Source organism: Hippocampus guttulatus, chromosome 6 (assembly GCF_054856545.1).
Source record: "Hippocampus guttulatus isolate MCC_2025c chromosome 6, RoL_Hgut_1.0, whole genome shotgun sequence".
Taxonomy (NCBI): Eukaryota; Metazoa; Chordata; class Actinopteri; order Syngnathiformes; family Syngnathidae; genus Hippocampus; species Hippocampus guttulatus.
The window spans coordinates 12,442,111-12,459,329 of record NC_141266.1 but is presented as its reverse complement, the minus strand read 5'-3'; the positions used below and the strand labels follow the sequence as shown (position 1 = coordinate 12,459,329).

Genomic DNA, 17,219 nt, shown 5'->3' with positions numbered 1-17,219 from the left:
AAATTCCTTTTGTTTGTAACATATCACTTTGGAAGATCACTTGGACATACAAATAGTTCATTCATTGTCAATGTAACATATGCTGATATTTTAATGCCATTGAAGCAGTTTGTTGTTGTATGTCTGTTGTCCCCACAGTTGTCAATTGCAGCCACTGAGCTCTCTTTCTCACACACACACACACGTTATACTTTTGTACAAGGCATTATCTGCTTGAAGACTATCCGCATGCACTCACAGTGTTGCTAGGAAGAACACAAGCAAGTCCGTGTTTCTATTAAAGCTATTTATTGTTTGTACGACTTAAAACACGTTTGTTCCAAAATTCAAGTTGTCAGGAAGCTTTATTTGGTACATTTCACACACTTAAAAAAAATCTATACAGTATAGTAAAAAAAAAAAAAAAAGAATTAAGTCATGCACATTCACGGTATATTTGATCTCACATACAAAAAATAAAATAAAAATCAAACAGATTACATTGTTAAAATCCAGCCATACTTTGCACTGACTCTTATTACTCCATTGACCAGAAGCACACACAATAACACACATTTGTGCATAAGAACTTCAAATAGGGCTTTACTCCCTCAGGCAACATTTTTGGAAGCAACACTGACTCTTGTGCTTTTTTTTTCTCTGTATTAAAAAATTGTGAGTTGATAATAAATATATAATCAATTCCTGCCATCTTTAACTAAAAATAAATCAGTGTAAACATTTGTGAATTCAAAATGTATTCTTTTACCTGTGCTGATGTCTTCAGAATTAAACGCTGACCTTAATACACATTAATTCTAATGTACACTCAAAATGGGAGCCATAGCTTGATAGTAACCTTTCTCACGACAGACATGTTTTTCCGTTTAAAAGTCAAAATGTGAATACAAACATGCCACAGGGGAGAGATGTTTGGAATCTGTTGGGGAAATACAACACCTACAGTATTTTCACCCCATTAGAACACCAATACATAAAGTTAATCGTGACACAGTACCCAACACACCCTGTGATATCATGAAACTGGATTGTTTTTTTAATGAGTGTTCATCTGTAGTCATTGTGTAAAGCTATACATTTTCTGGTACATTCTTATGATTTAAACATAACAATTCAAATTTTGTATAGATTATAGATGTGCTTGAGATCAGATGTATTTAACTTTTCAGTACATTTTAATTTAATCAATATTGAAGTTGTTTTTTCCTTTATTGAAGTGTAGTGTTACTGTTCAAATTTTGCATCATGTTAGTGTCTTACAATCCTATAAAATGATTTCAAGGCCCTGCTTTAAATAAAGCTATAGATTGGGCATTCATCGCCATTTGCTTTTTTAAATGTATTTATTTTAATCATCATGCTAAATTTACATTAAACTGCCTCACTTGTTTGGTTTGGGACACACTAACACACACGCTAACGCACCAGGGAGTGTCTGGTAACAGTGTGTAATGGAGCTCCAGCCACACAACAGCAGTCTTTGTGTGCCATCACAGCCACAGTGCGCATATTTGTCCTCTAGTGTCTTGCTTGTGAGTATGTCTTGTGGTATTTGAGTCGAGTGCACGCGCACACGTGTGCGTGTGTGTGTGTGTGTGTGTCTACACTTTCCCACTGCGCTGGCCTGACTCCCACCCAGAGCCTCCAGTGTAGTCCATGCCGTTGTCAATGGAGACCTTCTGCCAGATGCATTGGCAACACAATCCTGGCTCATGATGTCCACTCAATGACGAGATTGTCTTAAAAGAATAAATAACACACGAGTGTACTTTCCTCAGACTGGTTAGCCTGGAAGCCTTTCAGGGATGCGGAGGAAGCTTCAGTGTGTTTTGTCATTGTTGTTACGGTGGACAGACAGACACTGGGTTGAGGGCGTGAGTGTGGCGGCTGAGGGGACTTTGCTTGTGAGTTTGGGATACAGGACAATCGTAGCCAGGATGCCGAGGATGTGCATGTGGAAGTACATGGACCTGGAACACAGCAGAGTATGTCATAATGGGAATAGTTGCGCCTGATGGGGCTTCTCAAATTATTATTCTTTTTTCATGCGGCTGTATAGTGATCATTGGCGCCCCCTTGAAGACTCTAACTTCCGCTACAACACTTGCTAAATTTAGCTCCTCCCTGGCATTTGAAGATCTCTATCAAGTTGGATGAAATCACCATACTTCTGTTACACCAATTACTACTTTCCTATCAGCCAGGGCTTTGCTGCCATATTGTGACATCTTACAGAAAGTACAAAAATAAAAATGTTACTGCCCGCACAGTGCATCATTTTTAAATTATCATGGGAAAATGGCCATCCTGCAGCGGATTAATTCTGCATTAGTAGAAACATTGTACTAGAATTTGACCAAAGTAAGGGCGATTGTAAACATTTCATCACAGATGCTGCAGCCTTTTTATCTCGCGTGAACACTCTTGTCCTGTTAGAGCCCCATCTAATAATGATGATGGATTGAAGGCACCTGTAGTAGACCATGGTGGATTCAGTTGCCAAGAGGAGAAAGGGCATGACAGTGTAGCAGATGGCCATCTGGGTGGAAGCCCACGTCAAGATGTCGTAACCCAGCTTTAAACCTCTGGAGCCCAGGAAGTACGGACGGAACGATTTTCGTACCTAGTGGACAAAGTTGGATGGAAATTTACGAGTACAGTAGTTTAATTTTGCAATATTTTTCATCGTTTACAACACTCACAGCTCGCGCTGCCAGCGTCATGAGGATGCCGGTGAGGAAGGTGAAATAGTATCCTGGGTAAACGCCGTGCCACAACGCAGACAAGATGAAGGTCAGGACTAAGCGGTGACGCGGCACTCGGTCGTAGCACACCCTGGCGAATGTTGGGAGTGGGGGTTATAACATTACCTATTATTATGTATGAATACAATTGATCTCACAAAAGCAGAGAGATTGCATGTATGCCCGTATGTATTGTTGGATGCTCTGTTTGTAGGTGTTGCTGCTTCATGTGTTTTGAAATAAAAGTTGGTTAAAGGTTTTACTGTAAAAACGTCACATGGTTAGGGAGAACATTTTGGCGTTCAACTATTCAATATTCAGTTTAGGAGAAAGCAATTGAAAAAAAAAAATATTTTTATCCTGTCTTTCTGTAGAGCAGATTTTCACCTATCATGAGTGGAAGTATCCAAACGCAATAAAACATGGATTCACTGTATTTACGTTTTAAGCCAATTTCCAGTTTGTATGTTCCAGTTGTCGATGAAAGTCTTGAAGCTGGTTGCTGTCTGAAATAGATAAACAATCAAATGAAATTGATTAGTTATTCAAATCTGTCCGCCGGCACTCAAATTCCAAAGTGAAGGACATGGAAAGCACCTCAACCCCCACGACGTTCAGGTTGCTGAGGAGGCTCCAGGAAGCTTTTCCATTTTCATCCATCCCTGAGAAACCAAACCCACCAGCGTTGCTGATGGCATCACCTGAGATGATCGAAGAACAAAAATATTATTTGAAATTACAGCTGCAAACTGCACTGAATGACTTGATCACACCCCCAAACCTGTCAGGATGTGTGGAAGAGATGTGCAGGAGGCAGGATTTACGATGAGCGTACCGAAACAGTCAATAACATGTAATGATTAAAAACTACAATTCACACTTTAGTGTTGCCCATTTGTCAGCTACATGTGATTCCAATTTACAATCAGTGAAACATCTATAACAAGTTTGAAGAAATTACCGTAAAATTCAACCTAAATGGGCAGTCTGTGAGTCTTTTTAGGATATGGGTTCTTGAAATTACTCACGATTGACACGTCAATCAAATGTCAAACTGTCATTCTGGCGGGAAAAAAAAGCATCAGAGGCATAAGGGGCTTTCCTTTAAGTGATGATCTTGTGTGTGAAACCTTGTCTGTGGCTTTTCAGAGGTAACATTTTATGTAACTCAGCCTGAAATTTGCTCAGATGGATTAAAATATTAACATCTTTGTTAGCGAGTGTGTGAATGACAGAGGTCAGCATGAGCTGCGCGAGAAATGGGCCAGAAGTGCCAGAAAAAGAGCCGGCAAATCAGGCGGTAACCCCAAACCTACATTATCTCCCATCCAACTGACGCCACATGCATACATATACAGTACATACACATTTACAGCTATGAAAACTATTATTTTTTTAAAAGAGTGCACATATTTCCGAGCTGCTCCTGAACGCGTCATCCAGAGATGACACACATGTTGATGATTGGACGTTCAGTCCACAAGGACGCTGGTCGGGACGGCAGAGCTCATCTCCAACAAAGCTCCCTTGTAAGTTGAATCAAACTGTTACTGTTATGTGGGTAATTTATCACAAATGAATCGATAACGTTGAGACTAGCCGGAAAGAAAATTCAATCTTAGTACGATATGCTTGTCCTCAATTTGCTCACTACACGTTTATATATAACGGCCACAAATACGAATTTTGGACACACGTTGTAGTTATATTGTTTGCACACACGAACAAAGTGTCCATCTTCCCCTCCGAAGGTCTCAGCACATCCCTGCACCCCAACAATGTTGCTCACCTAGTGTCCAAGCAAAGTAGAATTTGATTCTTGCAGCTTGAATGGAAAATAACGCGTAGGTGAGACGGGTGATGAAGGGGGCGTGGTTGACAAAGTGGGGGTTGACGTTGTACTCTATCGGCAGCGACTGCGTGACGATGAGGAAGAACAGCATGCAGCCACAGCACACCAACAACTTTTGACAGACAGCATTCTGTGGAGGTGATGGACACAACACACACGAGGAAAACAGGATGATTCTACTATTTAAAAAAAGAGAACAAAGAGGGCAAACAAAAGACAATTTCCTTAAAAAAATAATGAAGGAATAAAATAAACAAATACACGAATCCATCCATTTGATACCCGTAGTATGGCCCAGCTGAGTTTGTGCAGTGCACCCTGAACTGGTCACCAGTGAATCACAAATTGGCATACGATCATTCACACTCACATCTATGGGCATTTTAGAGTCTTCCGTTACTAGCATGCATGTTTTTGGAATCTGGGAAGAACATTTTGGCCTATGAGCTGCAGACACAGGCACCCGGTGCTGCCTCGGAAAGACAAAATTATCTTCAAGAGAGAGAGATTGATTAATACAGAGAGGGAAATTAATCTGTTACTGTGTAATTTTCACACACATGCATTCATATTAACGACATACAGTGGACTTACAAGTTCAATTCATTCTGTAACCCTGCACCGTAATTTATTCATATCAAATCAATATAATCCATTGAAATGAACTTAATTTCCATTAATGTAACATTTTTATTTTAAAAGAAATAAGCAGTGTTGTAAAATATAAATAACAATAAAACAAAATAAAAGATGAAGTAAAATCGTTTTGTGAGGTGCAATTCAGCCACAAGACACACACGCACAAGGACAGTATGCCAAGAGTTTCTTTGTGTCATCATAGGCCTGACATAGGGCCTATGATGACACATTGGTATTTCCTGAAAATTGGATGGAATAACATTTCAAAACATGTTTGGTTAAAGAACAGCTATAAAAATACACAAGCGAAGAAACACCTTTCATTTCATAACAAAGGATCTATTCGTTTTCACATTCAAACTGCATAGCAGCAAACTGCATTTTCTTCTCGAGAGACATTACTAAGTGAGATTTTGTGACGTCACAAGCAGGGTAGCGATTTAAAACAGCATATTTGAGCAAGCCTAGTGTGTTAAATTTTTTTATCTGTTATGTGACGCTCTCGGCAGAAAAGTGTGAAAAGTCTGAGGGTACTTACCAGCCTATACGGGGTACTCGCTTACCTGCTAACCGCTAACGTTAGCAACATGCGTAATTAATATGAGGTGGAGATTTTTTTTTTGCGTCCTCAATTAGCAAGTTAATTAATGACTTCAGGATGATGTCGTGTTGATGGCAATGGTTTGAGATGACAATTTACACCTCGTTCAGTCACTTTCCTCTGATTACAATGCTCCTGTATCTAGCTTATTAAGAGGTCAGGATTTGTGATGAAAGAGAGCGACAACAGAAGATATGAAAGTAGAATCTTACCAGAGGTGATGGGTCTGGAGATTTATGGAAGCCATTTTTGTCAGACGTGCTGGCGCTTCGCCTGAGACTGCCACTGATGTGTGTGCCCTCAATAAAGTCAATGTAGTCCTTGTAGTTATTAAACGGACCCACCAACACGCTCAGGAAGTTGAGATTGTAACTCAGGTACTCGATAAGAGATGGTCTTGCACTGCAGAGATCAGGGGAGGGGGTGGGGGGGGGGAGAACAATGTGATCGCTTCGGGTGTATTTAAGGGCATGCTATTTGGATTCAATCATTTCTAAGATTAAAGCGTAGTTCATAATCGTGTGCGTCTGCAAATGACAATATGTGACTGTAAAACAAAGAAATACATGATCAAACATGATTTCTTTTGATTGAACGTTGAGATGAGTTGTAGAGGAAATTGATCCACAGCAGAAAGGCTACAATTTTGAAATAGATATGAAACCCAAACTTATAAACATTGTAATCAGGTCACCAGCTTGACAATAATCAAATATATTTGTCCCGAATACATTCATGGGACATGTTTGGAATGATCTATCGTCATGTAATCTTTCCCATGCAAAATGATGCCATTTTTCTCAGTTGGCGGCATGCTGTTCACATGAACAAACTATTCACCGTAGCTGCATGTCCTTGTCCTTGCGCTTCTTAGCTAAAGGGAGAGAGAGAGTAATTTATTCTTAAATTAGGTTCAGAAATTCGTCAAATTTTAATTAAATGCCATTTAAATTCAAGAAAGTTGTGCGTCTCCTGATACCTGCAATTTCAATGTTGGGACAGGTTTGGAATAGGTCGGGCATGGCAAACGTATCTTGTTTGTAAAATTCCACTTATACACCAGCTGAAGTCGCTTTTCCATTCGAGGTTTGCAAATGGAAGCCTCTGATTGAAGTGAATGGACCCAGAGAGCTTACACTTGTGGTAATTTTTACCGCAAGCTTCACAATTTCATCCATTGGCACATATGAAATTGTACAACGTAAATATAGTTGAGTATCGAAAAACAATTATGTGCACTGTGTATACTGCATCTTTATGACTTGGCGGTGGGCAGCTCTGTCTCGCTAGCGGTAAAACCAGGAAATTATCGTGTGCAGCAGCGTTCCTTGCATACATCTGTTGGCGAATCAGATGACATTGACATCACGGCCCAACTCGGCCTGGATTTCAGAACCATGTTAAAGTGGGTTCTGAAGAGCTTTTTCATTGTAACCACACGGCCCCAAAAAGTGTCATGGAAAAGCGACCACTCAGGATGGAGCAAGGCCATGTGTACAATAGAAAAAGTGGCTTCAGAGCTGTTTTTCTTGAACCATTTGCCTCTTTAACCCCGACTCTTCCCTACCTCCTTTCCACCAATATTAGAGCCGCTGTATTAAAAAGATGAACTAGGCCAATGCAGTAACTACATGCAAACTTACGTTATTGCCAGGAGCTTCTGTTCCGAGGTCAGTTCTTCAGCTTTCTTACACATACCTGAAATTAAATTAAAAAAAAAAAAAAGTTTTATCATCTTAGTGTTGTTGCTTCAAACATGACTCTTTTCAACATCCCACAAACACCCAGCTCTTTTAATTCCACTAATAAACGTCACATATATGATGTGTACGTGTGTGTCCATACGCATTGTGAGTGTTTTCTTACCATCATGGAGCTGGAATGCAAGTGAGGTAATCTTCTGGGTAACTACCATCAGTGGCCTGAGCAGAAAATGTTACTTAATATTGTACATGTAACAAATATGACAAACCTTTCATTACTTCTCTTTTTTTGTTCGACACTTTAGATGCAGTTCAAATATTGATGTAGTCCGGCAGCATTAATGTAATCAGAGAAGAAAATCAGTGCTACAATAAACAGTTAGTCGTTGACTGTAGATGAACATTTTCAGGCTGAAAGCTAATGTGACCACTACAAACTGTCTCTCAGTCTTATGACACATTAAAAACAACATAGAACATCAAGGTGATGCCCAGGCAAAGCAAAGAAGGGGAACCTAACATGCTATGTGTTAAATCACACTTATTTCATCATAACGTTGTGCAGCAGGAATGCCCTGTACGGTCACTACATGATCATCCGGGAGTTCAAATTTTGAAAAAAACTGCCTGAATGCCGATCACAGTTCTGGTTGCTTGTCCCCAAAGTCATGTGGAGTGATGGGAGACTGCCGACAAACTCATCACCATGAATACCGAGCTGACTAGCAGAGTCGGCTGACATACATTTAGAAATGTAACTTGGCTCAGCAAATGCCTTGTTCTCTTCTCATTTCCAGCATAACTCCTGCGAGCATCTCCAGCATTCTCCTGAATAAGAGGCGGAAGTTCCGTGTTTGCGGGAATGATTAATGTCATTATTACTGTACTTGAACATTTATTCATTAATATTGGAGGCGGGGTACTCAAGTCGCCAATTTTAAGACTTAGGACTCGCTTGGCTAAAACATGAAAGACTCGACTTTGACTTGGCATTCATGAGACTGTTTACGTTTGACATTTAGAGTTCCACTTCCAGAAGTACTGCGTCACGTGATGTTTTGTACACACGCATGTCACTCAACGTCATGTTTTGGTTGCATGGGTTGTCACTTCACAGACCATTCATAGTTGCATTTGTTTTTGTATCGTGGATGACAACTACGTTAAAAGATCGGATTTAACTACAAATCTAAATTGGGCATCATATCCTGCAGTGTGAACGGAACCTAAAAGACATCTAACTTCAACCGACACTAGGAAAGCCAAAGACAGGAAAGTTATGATAGCTTCAAAGTTTAGCTCACCAAAAGATGGTCAAACATTAACTTTGCTTCATGCACACGTGTTTAATTGTGAAGACAAAGTAAACAGACTGTTTTGGGCTCATTAAAAAAAAAAAGTTTAAAAATTTATGCTATTGTAAATGTATCATGGACAGCTAACTATTGCACAAATACTGTGGGTGAAAAGTGGCTAATATGTGACTCAGCAGGATTGATTTATGGCTTGTTTAAAACCAAGTTATGACTTGTTTGATGTTTGCAACAGTAACTCTTGGGATTTGCTTGAACAATGGGGGGTAAAACGAGGGACTTATGATTTCCTCCAACCTCTGTTTTAACAATGAAGTGCAACTGCCCAGAGAGATAAAAAACCCTCCCATGTAGCTTTTTTTGTGCTTTTTTTCTCAATCTCTATTGAGTCCATCCAAAAGTGCTGGTGAAGCTCATTTTAACTGCACATACACGAAGAAGTGTCTAAATTAAAGTGCCAGTTGCCAGTAGGCAGTGTGAACACCACCTGCTTCGGTAATGTTGCACACCATACAAAAACACAAGCATTTCCTCATTTTAATCGGCAGCACTGTATTTACCGAAGGCCGTGTCACTGGTGACTGTGTAAGCACGCAAAGCACATTGCGGTAAAGTTAACTGATAACATGTGAAGTGAAATTACGAATGCACCGCCACAGTTAAGGTGTGGCAGAGTCTTTCCTCACCCGGAGAAGTCAGTGGACAGTATCCCATATTTAAAGATGAAGACTCTGCTCACATGGCACACAATCAGGTATCCCATCGCCACCACCATGGAATACCTTGGAGGAAAAGGAAGACGTTCTTGTGAGAGGTGCAAAATCCGCTGGGAATAAATTCTTTCCCAAGTGTGATGATGATGAAGTGAGACCATGTTCTCATGAGAGATACACGATAATACAAAGATACAGTACCAACATACACTACAAATAGAACCAACATGCAGCAGGTAAATCTAAATGCTCTCAACATAATTTTGTAAATGGGCCTTCAATTCAAAAGAAATTGGACTGCATTTGTGTTCATGTGGAAACGCTCAAATCCCAGGCAAAGGCAAATAATTTGTCACACGGCCACATTCCTTACACTCCGTCAGCTTCTTTTGAAACTTGTTTGGCAGATGCTGCTCAGAATACTGAAATTGACCTCCTCCGCGGGCCAATTAACTACAAACTAAAGATTTGTTGTCTTCCGAAGGTACATAGTAGTGCTCCACACACAGAATGTGGTTCAAGCTCAAATGAGCAAATGCTGCTACGCGTACTTCGTAGGAGCTAACATTACAAGGTCATTTAAATTGTAACAAATACTGGCCATGTGTCTAAATGTAATGGCTCATTTTGGCTAAGTGTGCACTGAATTTATCTTGAATACCTCAGTGTGCACTGGACCTGTGCAAATACAGATATAGAATTGGGTATGTTTAAGATGGGACACCGTTTGTAAGGCTCCCCACCAAGTGAACAATACAGACCAATTTCAACTCAGCCTGCAGCTCTCTCCTGTGTGTATTCCTTCATTCACAAAAGTTTCATAACAAACTGGACTTGACTTGTTTGGTCTCATTCCTAAAATATGAATATGGGTGAAAAGCCCAATGCGGGAAATTGTAAGGAGCTGCAAAGATTTAAACAGGCCCTTTGAACAGATGCACACACACAACATTGTTCCCCCGTCTTTTGGGATTCAACAGACTGGTCTGTTAGGTTGACTTTCACCTGACATGTTTCGCATTGGCGGCATGCTTTCAATCGGCAGTTTCTACACTCGGGCTGCAGTTCAACAAGGCAACAATCCAGAACATTGGAATGTGCTTTGAGTCAATGAACCACTTGGCCGCGATCACAGCTTGATTATCTGCTGTTGCATCATTGGTCTCCCATTTGTATGTATGTTGCCCGGCAGACTGGTCAATCTGGTTGGAAGACCGCTTTACCTAGTTGGCGACAAAAGTCAGAAGTACAAACCTTTGTAGCTGTGATTCTTTCAGAACCTCCACTTACATACTCCTACATATTCAGACTCCATCACAGGACAAAACATTGAATGTACATAATGTAATGTAGAGTTACTCAGCAGGTGGTCTCTGATTTGGATCATCTCAAGATTTTGTGATTTAGACAGTGCAAGTTTGGGGGAGGGGGGGGGGGGATTTACACAAGCCTTACTATAACCATAGCTTTTCTGGTCACCACAGTATCTAAAGTACAGTATGCACACAGGAAACAGATCACATCAAAATGCAACTCCTCCCACGTGACATGACTCAGCCAATCCAGTCATTTATTCCGAGTAGCATTGCAAGTGCAGCAGTGGGGTATGGAAGAGATTTCTCTTCTCACTTCTCGCCCAATAAACACATTTCAGGATAAACAGATGATGTAGTGCTTTAGGAGAATAAAGGGGTGCCTAAAGCTGTTTTGTTGTTCATACTAGTTCAGATTTCTTACATCCCACACTTTTTACAAGGTTTTCCAAGAAGGACTGCAGTAATTCAAACTACTCACATTGATATAATATTTGTTTATAAAAACACATACACTGATAGAATATCTCATGATTTAAAGGGGAAGTCAACCCCTCAAAAATATTTAAGAGAATATGTTCTATGTAGCCTCACGAGTCCAAACACGACATTCTGATTAATATAGTCTTTGTGAAAATATGAGTTAAGCAGCCTAATCCACCCGTTTTCAGCCATCTCGGGGGTTGGCCATTCTGCCACTTGCTGTTGACTGAAAACGACGTCATGTTACTCGGGGCTCAAGCAATGACCAATCACAACTCACCTGTTTTCTGAAGTTGAGCCCCGATTGGTTGTTAACTAAGCCACAAGCAATTGTGATGTCATTTTAAATCGACAGCAAATAGCAAAAATTGTGGGCCCTCCCAAGATGGACAAAAAACGGGTACATTTTACCGCTTACCTCATATTCCACAAACTAAATATTGATAATCAGATTAGCATGTTCAGATGAATGAAGCTACATAGAACCTCTTTTTGGTTTGACTTCCCCTTTATTTTTCAATTTTCAGGGTATTTTGGATCCACGAGTATATTTTGGATGTACAGAACTAGTCTAACCGATCTGCATGACAGTGAGAGGTGTTTCTATTCATTTAAATTCCAAAACATCAGCAAAATAAGATTTTTGATCTTGAGTTTGTACTGCACTGATAAAAAATTTCTAAACTCGTAAAAGGCATCAAACGAGCCACATGACCAATGTTTGTATTTGAATTGAATGGCGCTCACAAACAAAAATAACATACAGTACTTTACCTGTGTACATTGCTGATGTCAGTTTGGATGATTAGAAGGTAGTTTGCAAGCACCACCGCCAGGAGGTGAGTGGAGTACCTGCCAAGGACACATATACAACCCCAATTCCAATGAAGTTGAGACGTTGTGTTCAACATTAATAAAAACAGAATACAATGATCTGCAAACCATGTTCAATTAATTTAATACAATATGAAGAGGGCAGCGCAGTGATCGATTGGTAAGCACGCCTCACAGTACAAAGGGGCAGGCTTCGATTCAGGCTCCGACCTTCTTGTGTGGATGGTTTGCATGTTCTCCCTAAGCCTGCGTGGGTTTTATCCGGGTACTCCAGTTTCCTCCCACATTCCAAAAACATGCATGGCAGGCTGATTGAACACTCAAAATTGTCCCGTAGTGTGAGTGTGAACGTGACAGGTTGTTTGTCTATGTGTGCCCTGCTATTGGCTGGCAACCAGTTCAGGCTGTCCCCCGCCTACTGCCCGAAGAGAGCTCGGAAAAGCTCCAGCACGCCCCGTAACCCTTGTGAGGATATGCGGATCAGAAAATGGATGGATGGATAATACAAAGATAAGATAATTAAACAAAGTGTATCATTTTGAAAATGAACTTAGAATTTTATAGCTGCAACACGTTCCCAAAAACAGCTGAGACAGGGTCATGTTTACCACTGTGTTAGGTGACCTTTTATATCAAGACCATTCAATTAACGTTTGGTAACTGAGGACACTAATTGTTGAAGGTTTGTAGGTGGAATTATTTCCTATTCTTGTTTGATGGGGGGCTTCAGCTGTTCAACAATCCGGGGTCTCCGTTTTCATGTTTTACACTTCATAATGTATCATTTCATTTTCAATGGGAGACAGGTCAGGACTGCAGGCAAGCTAGTCTACTACCCATGCTCTTCTACAACAATATCAAGCTGTTGCAACACGTGCAGAATCTGGTTTGGCATTGTCTTGCTGAAATAAGCAAGGGCGTCTATGAAAAAGACATTGCTTGGATGGCAGCGTATGTTTCTTCAAAACCTGTATGTACTTTTCAGAATGAATGGTGCCTTCACAGATCTGTAAGGTACCCATGCCATTGGCACGAACACAGCTCCATGCCATCACAGATGCTGGCGTTTGAGCTTTGCATCCATAACAGTCCGGATGATCATTTCATCTGTGGCGCAGAGGACAAGACGTCCACAATTTCCCCCCAGAATTCACCTCGTCAGACCATACAACACATCCACTTTGTATCAGTCCATCTTAGATTAGCTCGGGCTGGCGACTTTTCTGAATGTTGTTCAGAAATGGCTTTTGCTTTGCATAGTAGAGTTTTAAGTTGCACTTAATGTAGCATCAAACTATATTTACTGACATCGGTTTTCTTAATCGGCAGTCATCGAATCAATCCTGTGTTCTACCATCACCGTTTGGTTTGGGGCTGCCACAAAAAGGACAAAATCCAACTGCAACGTACAGTTAGGGCGGCAGAAAAAAATCATTGCCACCGCCCTACCCACTCTTGAGGACTTGCACACCGCAAGAACCAAGACAAGCGCACGGAAAATCCTACTGGACCCCCCGCACCCTGCCCACCACCTTTTCCAGCTACTCCCCTCAGGCAGGCGCTACCGATCCATGCGCACCAAATCCAGCAGGCACTTAAACAGCTTCTTCCCTCTAGCCATTAACTCCCTAAACAGTAATCCAAATCTACCTGTATAGTGCCTCTTTGCAATTTTGCACAACCCTGTGGAACAGCATCACCGTTATTATCATTGTAGCTCCAGCTCTATACTCACTTGAACCGCTGTCACTGATCTATATTCCACAGCACCAGACACTTTAAAGCACTCAAGGACATCTGCATAATTGCACACTTGTTGCACTACAAATACTGCGACTGGTCACTTTAAAATGGTTCAATGATTTTCTGCACCAACTGTACAACTGTTATAGTATTATATTCTACCACTAACCGCTTAAGCTCTGTTTGATACTTTGCACATTTTCTCACAGTTGTCATTGGGTGGTACACTTACATTATAGAATGTCCTTCCATACTTATTTGTAATGTCCTTGTTTATGATGATACTAGTGCAGCGTGTACTACCGGAGACAGATTTCTTGTGTGTTCTACATACTTAGCCAAAAAAAATGATTCTGATTCTGAAGTGTTCCTGACCCCATATGGGGATGTCGGTTTGTGATGCAGTGACGCATGAGGGATCAAAGGTCACGGGTATTCAATGATGGTTTTCGAGGTTTGCCGCTTACATACAGTGATTTCTCCAGATTCTCTGAAACTTTTGGTATTATGGATCATAAATGATGAAATCCCTAAATTCCTTGTAATTGTATATTGAGGAATATTGTCCTTAATTGTTTCACTATTTTCTCAACCAATGGTTCGCAAAGCGGTGAACCTCACCCCATCTTTGCTTGTGAATTACAATTCAATGCAATTCAGGGACGCTCCTTTTATACCCAATCATGGCACCCACCTGTTCCCAGTTAGCCTGTGTTCACCTGTGGGATGTTCCAAAGAGACGTTTGATAAGCATTCCTCAACTTCTTTTTTGCCATTTGTCCTAGCTTTTTTTGGAACCTGTTCCAGCCATAAAATACGAAGTTAATGATGATTTGGTTAAAACAATAAAGTTGGTCAATTTGAACATTAAATGTTTTATCTTTGTGGTGGATTCAGTTAAATACAGGTTGATCATGATTTGCAAAACCTTGTATTCTGTTTTTATTTATGTTTCACACAATGTCCCAACTTCATTGTAATTGAGTTTGTAATAAGCTAAAATTCATGGACACCTGTGCTGTATTTAATAGTCAACTGTTGTGGATAGTCGGGCATTTGAACTCCTTTACAGTTCAAGTGGGTGAGCGTGGTGTGGAGGATCCTCATACCGTACCATCCAAAGCAGAAAATGATTAATGTGACGCCCAGCAGAGTGGCCACCGCATGCCTCGCCAAGGGACTGCTGTGTTGACGACTGAGGTAGAGACGAAACCAGAAGGCAGACGACAGAGCAAACAGCTGACATGCCAAAAAGTTCACCTGAGTGACACATATTTTTTTTAAATGGTAAGTTTTAAGAGAACGTTTGAGTGCGTTTTGCCTGATTACGTATGTTTTCTTTCAAGAATGGCACACCTCGTGCAAATTCTAGCCGTTTAGAAGGCACAATAAACCAGTTCATCCACCTGTTGCCATTTCATACAGAAGAAAATCTAGGGCTTCCTACGAGTACAGTATATCAGCTAGGTGTTCAACTTAACAGGTCCAGATTTAAGCACGTCATTTGTGAATAAAGTGAGAGAAAAATCATCATTATCATGACAGTATTATTTTTTTTTTACATTTTTGTTTAGTGGTTGTCTGCATTGATAAATCACGACGACGCGTCTTTCAAAACAAGTATACATATTGTGGTGAGATTTTAATGTGACTGGGCAAAACAGTGTAGTCTTGTGCTTACCAGTGCAAGAGGAAATCCCCAATATTCACTAACAGGCAGCAGCCACTGAGAACCAGTGGTTTGAATCGCACTGTGATTGTCCATGCGCTCGCCCATCCTAAACAACAACTTGTGTGTAGACGACGCGTCTTTTTTTCCCTTTTTTTAAACGAGGCAGTACCTACTTTTGTTAACTGAAATACATCGCTCCTCCAAAAATAGATCCCGTGACAAGTCTAACCAGTCCACAGTTTGGTGAAGTCCAAGTCAAGCACGCCCGGTATCTTGGTCCTTCTTCCTCCACCGCCCTCTGGTTCACTCCACAACTACAACTGGCATAACTGCTGGAGTCTGACAGGAGAATAAAGATGAGCAGAGCGCTACTTCCGCGCATATCTTCAAAAATAAAAGTTTGGCCGTTCGGCTGTTTGTCAACTTGTTTTCAAAACGTTAACCTGAACCAAAATAATAAAACTAATGATGAATAAAGGTCAAGGCAAAGGAAATCTTACCAAAAGTATTAAAAAGAACGTACATTGACGACATTTAAACACATTTAGAAATCTTTAAGTGACTTCATTTGAGGAGCAACTTCCTAACTTTGTACAGGATTTTTTTTCATGGACCGAATAAATGGTTTTATTAAACAAAATATGACAATATATATATATAATGAACAGTTTTTATTTCTGAAATCAACATTATATATAGTAGCAAACTATTTTGTGAGCAAAACTATTGATTTTTAACTAGCCGTAATGTAATTTTTAGAACATTTACTGTGCAGACCTCAAATTCAAAATCAAAACTCAAGACTCGTTTGTGAAAACAAATGAATAACATTCCAAATAAATAGTTTAGACAATATCTTCTTTTAATATATTGTATATCATATTGTTACTTATATTTATATATTTTTAATCTTATAGGCTACTCTGGTTAAGATGCCCCCCGTGACATGCTGGAGGGACGGGATCGCTTGGCTGGCCTGGCAAAGCCTTGGTATCCCCTGGGAAGAACTGGAAAAAAGTGGCTGGAAAGAGGGAAGTCTGGATTTCCCTGCTAAAGCTGTTACACCACACCCCCCTCCTTATAATAAATGATGGATGGATGGATGGATGCAAAACTGACTGTAGATGGTATGATAAGCAATGACTTCTCAGCCATAATGATTGTGTGCTAAGGTGTTGCCACCATGTAGCTCCTGATATATTGTATTGTATTGCGAATGTAAATAATACTTTTTTGTGCTTGTGCATTTGTACTAAATGTGGGCCTTTTAACTTTGGGTATGAATTAGAGTGCGCAAACGTGCACCGATGTAATATTTTGTAGAATACCTAATGCAAGCATACTACTCCGCACGAACATACAATAAAGCATGAAAAGTATCCTAATAACCGGTATCATTCTATTAATCAACGTGTATCGAGTTTAAGGTTTGTGATGATCTCAAACTGCACAACTACTGTACTGTTTTGTATAGTGAGTCGTTAGTTCCATCTAGGGCCCCAATTGGGGATTACGGCACGCGTGACAAGTGACGTTGTCTGTTTACAACTGCCAATGAGCACGTGGCGTACAGGATTCCACGACATCATTGGACAGAAGGGCCAAAAAC

At 40.4% G+C, this 17,219-nt stretch overlaps 1 protein-coding gene and 1 long non-coding RNA gene across 3 annotated transcripts; one reads left to right on the top strand and one right to left on the bottom strand.

Annotated features, from left to right (window-relative positions):
* Positions 1-271: 271 nt before the first annotated feature.
* mboat1 (membrane bound O-acyltransferase domain containing 1) lies at positions 272-15,929 on the bottom strand. Of its 2 annotated transcripts, XM_086112759.1 has the most exons (13): positions 15,620-15,929; positions 15,053-15,198; positions 12,136-12,213; positions 9,539-9,634; positions 7,703-7,758; positions 7,480-7,534; positions 6,049-6,238; positions 4,534-4,726; positions 3,342-3,445; positions 3,186-3,250; positions 2,703-2,835; positions 2,472-2,623; positions 272-1,970 (listed from the first exon to the last, which is right to left on the bottom strand). In XM_086112759.1, exons 1-13 carry the CDS (start codon positions 15,713-15,715, stop codon positions 1,820-1,822), a joined length of 1,515 nt encoding a protein of 504 aa, XP_085968885.1. In that variant the 5' UTR covers positions 15,716-15,929; the 3' UTR covers positions 272-1,819. The 2 variants fall into 2 exon arrangements, with proteins under 2 accessions (XP_085968885.1, XP_085968884.1); XM_086112758.1 differs by having other exon boundaries at positions 1,819-2,623.
* Positions 4,228-16,989, top strand: LOC147203542 (uncharacterized). Its single transcript, XR_015101102.1, has 4 exons — positions 4,228-4,273; positions 4,658-4,734; positions 15,011-15,225; positions 16,528-16,989. It is a non-coding gene; the product is annotated as an uncharacterized LOC147203542 (long non-coding RNA).
* The last annotated feature ends 230 nt before the right edge of the window (positions 16,990-17,219 follow it).